This window comes from Marmota monax, unplaced genomic scaffold, assembly GCF_021218885.2.
Source record: "Marmota monax isolate L192 unplaced genomic scaffold, Marmota_monax_Labrador192_F-V1.1 WCK01_AAM20220418_F8-fsc00133, whole genome shotgun sequence".
NCBI classification, from domain to species: Eukaryota; Metazoa; Chordata; class Mammalia; order Rodentia; family Sciuridae; genus Marmota; species Marmota monax.
This window is the reverse complement of record NW_026694821.1, coordinates 582,800-592,951: the sequence shown is the minus strand read 5'-3', so window position 1 is coordinate 592,951 and position 10,152 is coordinate 582,800. Positions and strand designations below refer to the sequence as shown.

The following is a 10,152-nucleotide window of genomic DNA, read 5'->3' as shown; positions in this document are numbered from 1 at the left end:
TTTGAAAGCAATTCTAAGAGGAAAGTTCACAGCATCAAGTTCATTCATTAAAGAATAGAAAGACACCAAATAAATTATCTATCATTTCATCTCAAGGCCCTAAAAAAAGAACAAATCAACACCAAAATCATCAGGAAACAGGAAATAATTAAAGTCACACCCAAAAATCAATGAACTGAAGTAGAAAATTCTAAAAAATCAACAAAACAAAAAGTCGGTTCTTTGAAAAAATAAACAAAATGAATAGACTCTTAACCAAGCTAATTAAAAGAAGGAGGGAAAAAACTTAAGTTATTAAAATACATGATGAAAAAGGAAATATCACCACAGACATACTGAAATATGCACCATAATCAAAAACTATTTTGAAAATTTATACTCTAATAAATTAGAAAATCTTGAAGACATTCACAAATTTCTAGAGATATATGACCTACCCAAGTTGAAACAGGAGGATATAGAAAATTTAAACAGATCAATTTCAAGTAGTGAAAATGAATGCACCACCAAAAGCCTACCAACAAAGAAAAGCCCAGGACCAGATGGATTCTCATCTGAGTCCTGCCAGACCTTCAAAGAAGAACTAACACCAATCCTCCTCAAATTATCCCATGAAATAGAAAAGAGACACTGTATTTAAATAAAATACAAAATAGGGCTAATGATGTGGTTCAGTAATTGTGTGCCCCTGAATTCAAGCCTCAGAACCCTACCTCCCAAATATGAACAGTCAACAAATCTATGAAAAAATGCTCATAATCTCTAGCAATTAGAGAAATGCAAATTAAAACTACACAGATTTTTACCTCACACCAATTAGAATGGCAATTATCAAGAATACACGCAAAATAAGTGTTGGTGAGGACGTGGGAAAGACTGAGATCCTAATTGGAATAAGATATATTTCATGTTTGTACATTCAGACATTGATTGGCAAAACCACTCTGGAAAGCAGTATGGAGATTCCTCAAAAAACTAGGAATGGAATCACCATTTGACCCAGTTATCTCACTCCTTGGTATATATTCAAAGGAGTTAAAAATCAGCATACCATGGTAACACAGGTACATTGGTATTTATAGCAGCACAATTCACAATAGCTAAGCTACAGAACCAATCTAAATGCCCATCAACAGATCAATGAATAAAGAAAATGTGGGATATATATATATATATATATATATATATATATATATATCCCACGTTTTATGGCCAAGTAATATTCCATCTCATATATATATATATATGAGATGGAATATTACTTGGCCATAAAGAAGAATTACTTTAGGACATTTCGACAATAAATGGATGGATCTGGAGCCTATCATGGTAAGTGAAATAAGCCAATCCCAAAAAGCAAAGGTCAAAGGTTTTCTCTGATATGTGGATGTTAACACACAAATTGTAGCGAGGGAGGAAGAACAATAGTTCAGTGGATTAGGCATAAGGTTATGAAGGGAAGGGTGGAGGATAGAAATAGCAAAGACAGTGGAATGAATCTGTTATAACTTTCCTATGTACATATATGAATATACCACAGTGAATCAACATCCAGAAGACTGAGATCCTAATTGGAATAAGATATATTTCATGTTTGTATAAATATACGAAAATAGATTTTACTGCCATGTGTAACTAAAAAGAAGAATGTTAGAGTCTGTAAACAAGTCAAAATAACACCTGGCATTTTGCCAGGGGAATGTTAGAGTTCGTAAACAAGTCTGGATGGTGCCTGGCAAAATGCCAGAGGGAGTGGTTTGAGAAGTAACAAAAGCGAGCCATTAAGTGTGGAGATTCCTGATTGGTTGACTGCTGTATCTAGTTTATGCTAATTAGATAAGCTGTGTGGAATGTATAAATACTGCTCCTGTCCTGCAATAAACGGCTTCCACTCCTGCTCTATCAATCTACACAAGTTGTTCGTCACCCCCCGTTATTTTGCTGCAGCCGGACTGCGGCAGAAGAACCCTCCTCAAAGTCAACAGCAGGGAGGTTTGTCGAGTAGAAAGAAGGGAATATGGAGAGAGAGGAGAGGAGGGAAGGGGGAAGTATTGGGGACTGAATTAGAGCAAATTGTATTCCATGCTTTTTTATATTTCATGCTTGTGTATACATACTACATTTCTTATGTCAAAACGAATCCTAATATTATACATAACTAAAAAGAACCAATAAGGGGAAAATGTTAAAACGGAAAAAAAAGATGCTTAGCAGCACCTTTGTGCTACTGTTCTAAAGGTTAGGTATATGAAATACATTTTCAATTTAATAATATTTTCAACCTTTGATGGGCTTGTTGGCATATAGACCCATTGTAATTAAATAGCATCTATATAATGTCCAGGGTTTTCTGCTGCACTTAGTGAAAGGAATAAGGAAAAAAAAAATTACATCTGCAACATCTTTCTGGAAGCCGAACAGCCACTATGATGCTTTGAAACATAATTTCAGACAAAAATGTGTGGCAAAGACATAGGGTAAAGTTGCAGTGCTTTTCAAACCAAGGTATCAGGAAGGCAGTCAAAACAAGCTAGACATAGGCAGTAACTGCCTTTGCAAATGCAGTATCTGTGAGCACTTTTAAATATTAAGAATTATTAAAAAAATCATAATGCTTTTGGAAACCTTCTGTGAACATTCCTTAAATTATGAATCAATATAGAACTTCTGGGAGAAGGCAACAGCCTACATGATGTAGAGATATGGAAACATTATAATTTATCCAATGATCACATTGGAGTAAAAGGAATCAAACTTTCAATACTATTCATGTTTCAAAGCCATCACCACTATGAAAAAAGAAAATTAAAAAAATGAAGTCCTGCCCAACTTAGCTCTGCCTGCTCTTCCTGAGCTCCATCTTTCTAACCTTGGGAAAATGCTGTTCACAGGAGGCAGCCTTTTGTATATAAAAAAAAAAATTACAAACACACACACACACACACACACACACACACACGGTCAAGAAAAAAGCCCCATAAACAATCTAGAGAAGCAAGATCAGTAGCTCATAATAAAAATGACAAAAGTGATCTGATTGGGTATAAAATTTCAAGAGGACTGGGATATAAAGAGCTGGAGAGATGAGTGATGTGTTGCTTTGTGCTGTAAACAGCTCTCTTTGGGTTGACAAAATTGGTAGGTTACTGCACTTCAGCAAGTAAATGTAGAAAATTGCAAGGCTACATTTATTGGTTGCAGGTCCATTCCAGCTAAACTGTAAAGAAACCAATAAGAGTGAAATGAAATGCTCTTGAAATTAACAGTCCTATTAGTGGTGGGGTCCCAAATCTTGGAGATTGTCTGATAGTTGAAATGCGTTTTTCCTACCTTTCTCCCCACCTTTCCTTCCTTCTTTTCAGTAGATATAGGTAAAAGGTTGTGGCAGAGTGTCACAATGAAGGGAATTGTTTTTCTACTAGTTACAGATGGGTCCTTGCCCTGGAAACATGCCCAGAACCATGAGAAGCTGTGCTTAGAAGTTATCCAATTATTTGCTTTCCCTTTAGCAGTTTCTAGCTCCATGGGTGACTGGGCAAAGTTAAAAAAAAAAAAAAAAAGACAATCCAAGTCAAATTCCTTATTTCTGCTGCTACTTAGGTTAGAATGAATACAACCCTAGGCAAATGAATAAAAAATAAATTTGGGAGTGGGGGTGGGATGGACAACTTCGGGATTCCTATTGCCCAAGCTACATCTCACTCTCTTCTCTTTTACTACCTTTCTCCAAAAACTACAAGTCTTGTGGCTCCCAAACCTTTGGTGAAGATATGAATCCCCGAGTTTCTTATGCACACCAAGCACCCAAAGAATAAAGAATAGATGTCTGTTTCTCTAACACGTAACATGCATTCGTATAGACTATTTTCTCGATTTTAATTTACCTTTACGTTTTGCTTACCAAATCTCAATTTCAGGCCGTGAAATTTTCAAATATTAAAGAAATATGACTTGGAATAGAAAGAGCAAGTTCCTGGAAATTCTGCTTCTAGAAAGAACAATTATTAAATTGGTTTCCTATTTTTCAAGTTTACTGAGAAATTATCGGGTTATACAACATCAAATCAATTTTGGAATTATTACATACACAGTAGATTTCTTTAAAAAAATTTTTTTGCAGTTGTATATGGACAGAATGCCTTTATTTTATTTGTTTATTTTTATGTGGTACTGAGGATCGAACCCAGTGCCTCACGCACTCCAGGCAAGCGCCCTGCCGCTAAGCCCCAGCCCCAGCTCCACGGTAGATTACTTATTGTTTTTCAATAGGCACTAAAAATACAAACGCTAAATTATAAGATCCATACTTAGAAAGGCTGGAAATTTCATCTCTTGCCTAAAAATTTTTGCAGCTGTTGCGAGTCAAAGTTTGTCCTTGCCTGTAACGTAGAAACGCATAGCTACAGCTCTTGGAAGGAGGGTTTCTGGGTACAGTTGCTCTGAAGAGGCGGGAGTGAGCGCCAGACACCTCCTCCCACACAGCCTCCACGTCTTAGTAAACAAGGAGACTCACGCTCGCAGGTTGAAAACGTAGATGGAGTCTGAGGGAGGGGCCAGGGCGCGGGGCGGGGGGGGTGGGGGTATCTGGGAGTTCCTATTGGTCCACTCCCTGTCTATAAGGGAGTTGACAGTCTCCGCCCCCGATCCCGGGCCGCGCCTCTCGGCACCACGCTCCGCCCCTTGCGGGCGGACGCACTTCCAGATCAGTGAGAGCGCATGCGCTAGCGGCCCCACGCCGAGATCGCGCCAGCTCGCCCGCGGGGTTGCGCATTCGCGCATTCGCGCATTCTCGCAGTCTGTGGGCTAGCTGGGAGGCGGTGGAGGTCACCGCGGGGAGGCGGGGCGGGGGCAGCATGGCAGCTTCCTTGCGGCTCCGAGGAGCCACCTCCGGCCTCCGGTACTGGAGCCACAGGCAGCGGCCGGCAGCAGCCAGCCTTGCAGCGGGTAAGGACCTCGCGCCTCTTCCCCAGGTTCTCGCCTGGCCGCCGGCTACTGGCGACCAGAGGGCTGAAGAGGTCTTTTCACCCAAGGTTGCTGCGGTTGGGTTGGGGTTTAAAAAACAAAATTTTGACTTTTTCCAAAGTCCTGGCCTCCACTGCGGCCACCCCTCCTGCCTGTAGTTCTGTCTCTTCTGCCTCAGTCCCCTCACCTGGCTCCAGATGTGCGGGGTTCAGAACTTAGGAAGGGGTGGGCAAGGACTTGGGGTGAAGGGAGGAGTATTTGGGCCCAGGACATGCTTCTTTGGAGTTTGGGCTCCGAGGACATTTGGAGGACCAAGCAGTAGGGGCGACCCCGCATTCACCCCGGCGACCCCTGCCCATCCTGACGTCCCAGGTTGCACAGTCAGTGAAAACACTCTCAGGCCCACAACGGTTTGTGTTTAACCACCGTAATTGGGAGAGATGGATGAATAACATCCCAGCATTCCAGCGAAGTTTGTCACCCTTGACTAGCAGGGTGGATTTACCCCTCTTCTGTAACTGCTGCCAGCCAAATTGAACCTTTCCAGAGTCCTTCCCCCATACAGTTAGAAGTTTTTGAACACTAACCAGGGACTTAGGAATAGGCAGTTTTGAGAGCTACATGAAGATCCACAGAAAACTAATTCAGTCCTTCTTTTTTCCCCTGAGGAACCTGAGACCCTTTTTGGATAAATAAATTAGGATCTCCCCAGCAGGATCTAAAAAGTAGTCCTTGATTCTTCTTAGTGCCTGCATTTTCTAGGACACCAGGGCTCCTCTTATATTGAAAAAATGTTGATTTGTGGGGATACTGCCCTTGTGTTTCTGTAAAATTGAGTTTTAACGATGCAGTGTTTAGTATGATCATATTCAGGATTAACAAAGCCTTACTAATGGGGTTGGGGTTGTAGCTCATCAGTAGAGCATGCACTAGACCTTGTTTGGACCTCAATAGCCCCCATCTCCTGCCCTCCAAGAGAGGAAACTCACAAGTCTTTCATATTTCATTAGATGAGTAAGATGTATTTGCTGTTTAGTGATTTTACCAGATGTTCTAATGATATTTGAAAGAACTCTTCAAAGAGTTGTGAAGGTTTTTACAATTCCTGGTAGAAGAATCTGAGGCCTAAGACTATAATACTTGTTTTTATAAATTGGAAGGACCTACCTCACAATGCTGGTTAGACTACTTTGGCATATGATCTTTAGGTTTTTTGGCACAAAGTTGTTGTAAGAATATAGATTTATGAAAAACTTTTAAATAGTTCTTTTGTGATGAAATGTTTAAAACGGATCAACAATTGTTTTTTATTCTGTGGAATTGTTTTAAACACTCATGTTGATTTTAGTTTACTACAAAACAGTTAACTCTTTTGAGGTTCAAATCTTAAAGGATAGAAAAAAAACTTCACATGTAGATTTGGAGTTTAGGGACATTACTAAAAAAAACCATGATTAAATAGTAACATTATTTAGGGCTGGGGCTATAGCTCAGTGGTAGAGCGCTTACCTTGCATGTGTGAGGCACTGGGTTCCATCCTCAGCACCACATATAAACCAATAAATAAAGATATTGTGCCCCATCTACAACTAAAAAAATACTTTAAAAAATAGTAACATTATTTAGTGCTCTGAATTTTGTAGGCTATTTACCTTCATAGTGTGTTACATGTTTATAACATAAGGATGGCAATGTTCTAAGGATCCATATAATTTATTATTAAAAAAACATAAAAGTTATCAGTTAATACCACACCTTAATTTTGAAATTTAGATGATTTTTGTTGGCATTTTAGACTACGAAGAAATGGATAACTTTGGATCATGTTACATTTGAGAGATCAAAATCTGTAAACTTGCATCTTTAAATTTAGAAACTAATGTTGCCAAATTTTCTAGCTAGTTTACCAGTTGATCAATGAATATCACCTTTTTATTATGTTGTCTGATTTTTTTTTTTAAACTCCAGCTTTATATATCTGCAGTCTAACTTTGCTATTTCCACATACTACTGTCAGGACTTACTTAAAGGAAGATGTATTCTTTAGGTTTGAAAATTTTTAGGGTAATCATAATGCCATTATATTCCTTTGGATTTCTGCCCTTTTGGGAGCAAATTCTTCTTTATTTGCCAAACACTCCTTTTCTTGCTTAATTTTCGCTAAATGTTGTCTTTTCCCATATATGGTTCATTATCTAAATGCATCTATACGTTCTTTATTCTCTCTGTATCTTTCTTCTAACCCACTGGGCAAGCAAAAAGGGGCATTTGGCATAGGACTTGTCCCATAGTGCTACTTCATGATTATTGTTAATAAAAGGAACTAATATTTATTGACTATCGTGTGCTAAACATTGCTTAATGCTTTAAATACATTATCTCAAGTAACCTTTATAATCATTTTCTCATGTAGGTGCTCTTGTTGATAGACAGTAGACACTCTTGTTGATTTTAAATATTATCACCATCAATAAACAACTTCTCTTTTGATATCAGCTCAGCTAGTTATATTACCACCCTTTAAAGATAACTGAGTCTATCATTGAAAGCATCATCTTCATTGGTATTCATGTTGGCTCATCAACATGGGCCTTATTGTTCTTGATGGCCTCAACCTCAGCAACATCAGCATTCTACTTCAGTTCTTCTAGGTCTTATCACAGAATTTGGCAGAATTTTTCTTGCTAGGATTACACAAGAACCAGTCATCTGATTGATTTAACTCTATGATTCTCATTCTGTTAACCAACCAGCATCATTATTACACCTTGTCTTTGACTCCTCCTTGTCACCCTCTAATACATGGACACACTTTTTCGTCTTATTTCATTAAGTACCTTTCTAGATTTATATCCAACCTCAAACTTATTTATAATTAGCAGTTTCACTGATGCCTTTGATAGTATCCTAATATTTTTTTCAGTCTTCTGCTTTAGTTCTGGGTAATATCCATTGCCTTTGGTTTGTGCCATCCCTCTGGCTGCCACCTCGGTAGTGATATGGAGAGTCACAGAAGTTTGCTGATTGAATGCAATGCTTTGTCTTGTTCATTTATTGTTACATTTTCAGATTTCCCACAGCCTTGACTTAGGGCTGGCAGCCCCTGAACCAGACATTTGGCAGAAATGGCATTTCCATGTACTGGTTTAGGCAGTTTGGAACCTGACCCTGAACTTGGGAGTCAACCTGCAATATGTAATGGTTGCTGCAATGGTTTACCTTTGCTGGATCCACTTTGTCACCTTAGTTTCTCTGTAATTGTGATAGGACTGGCTTTTATCCCCATAAACACTTTGATGAAACCTTTCTGGTTAGTAGTTATTTATTCACATACTGCTTATTCAGCACTCATTGTATGCCAGTTCATTTTCTTGTGAAAGTAGTTATAAAAGTTATGTATATGTGATAAAAACTCAAAAGGATATAAAAAGTCAGAATCTTTTCTTCAAATCTGATCCATTACTCTAACTCTCCAGGTGTAACTGCAATTTATTATATATCTATATAGAAAACCAGAAAAATAAGAACACTATATATTATTTATAAAGTTTTGCATCTTGCCTCCCACCCCCCCACTCAATAACTTGTCTTGGAGATTTTCCCTATGCTTTTAGATATATATATCATATGCTTTTAAATATTGGTATAATTTACATTGCATTTAATATAAATTATCAAGTATCCTTTTAATGCATATTATGAATTAAGTGGCCTATTTGCAGTTATTTAATTATTTGTGGGTTTTCTGTTGTAACAAATAGTTCTACAATAAACTATATATTTGTTATTCAGAATTTAGTGTATAATAACCTGTTTTTATAAATAAAGTTTATAAAACTTTAAAGTTTTATAAATAAAGTTGTATCAGAACACAGGCACACCCAGTTATATTTGTATTGCCTATAGCTGCTTTCAAACTAGAATGGATGAGTAGTACAGTTGTGACACAAGCCTTATGGCTTGCAAAGCTAAAAATAATTTACTATTTGACTCTCTCCTTCTTATGAATGTCTTTTATAGTTTTTTTTCCAAATCAGGATTTACTCAGGTTTCATACATCACATTTGATTGATATATTACTTTCTTTATATTATTTAAAATTGAGAACTCTAATGTTTTTATAATGTTCTAAGTGTATGATGTTGATGTTTTAAAAACAGCTATTTGCAATGTAGTTGATGTACAATAAACCACATCTATTTAAACTCTACAATTTGGTAAGTTTGATGTCTAGGTACCTGAGAAACCATCATCACAGTCAAGATAGTGAATGCATCTGGTACTACTGCCTTAAATTTCCTTGTGCATCTTTGTATATATAAATAAGAATATTTGTATATTTTTACTGGTTTCAGATTTCTAGCTTGACAGTTTTTTCCCCCTCAATATTTTAAAGATGTTGCTCCAGTTGTATATTTCTGATAAGAAATCTGCTTCCATGCTTTCCCTCTGGCTGCTTTTAGCATTTTGATTCTGATGTGTCTTGGCATAGTTTTCTTATTTGTTGTATTGGGATTCATTAAGCTTCTTGGAGGCATGGAGTTTATAGTTTTTAACAAATTTGGAAGAGTTTTGGCCAGTGGGTCTTCCCATAATGCCATTAGTTCTTCCCATAGTATTCTTTCTTCACTTTTCTATTTTGAGGACTCCCATTGCATATGCATTTGGCTGGTTAAACTGTCTCAGCTCATTAATGCTCTTCTCATTTTTAGAATTATTTTTTTCTCTGTTTTGCTTTGGGTAGTTTCTTTTGCTGTGCCAGTGAAGTTATTGATCTTTTCTTCCACAGTATGTATTCTGCTGCTAATCTTCCAGTGTAATTTTCATCTTACACATTGAAGATTTCATCTCAATTAATTTACATTTGGATTTTTAAAACTATCTTCCATATCTCTACTTTTGAAATGTTTGGACCACAGTTATAATAATTTTTAATTCTAACATCTGTGTCATTTTCATGGTTGGTTTTATCTTTTTGACTTCTAAGTGTATTTATTCCCTGAACTTCAAAGAAGTTCAACCTTTGGGCTTCAGCCTCTTTGTTCTTGTTTAGTTTGCTGACTCTCACAATTTCAACTCTAATTTTGAAATAGATGGTCAATAGATCTTCCCCTCTCTTTCTCTCTGTCTCTGTCTGTCTCTCTCTTTTCTTATCCTTACTATGGGAACTTTTCTTGTCCTGTCCCTACA

The 10,152-nt window shown here is 37.4% G+C and overlaps 1 protein-coding gene across 1 annotated transcript in view; it reads left to right on the top strand.

Annotated features, from left to right (window-relative positions):
* The first annotated feature begins 4,785 nt into the window (after window positions 1-4,785).
* Window positions 4,786-10,152, top strand: part of Hibadh (3-hydroxyisobutyrate dehydrogenase) — a 104,240-nt gene continuing 98,873 nt past the window's right edge. The window contains exon 1 of the mRNA XM_046426058.2: window positions 4,786-4,944. Within this exon, the coding sequence (XP_046282014.1) occupies window positions 4,854-4,944 (91 nt within the window). The 5' untranslated portion in view covers window positions 4,786-4,853. The remainder of the gene's footprint in view (window positions 4,945-10,152) is intronic.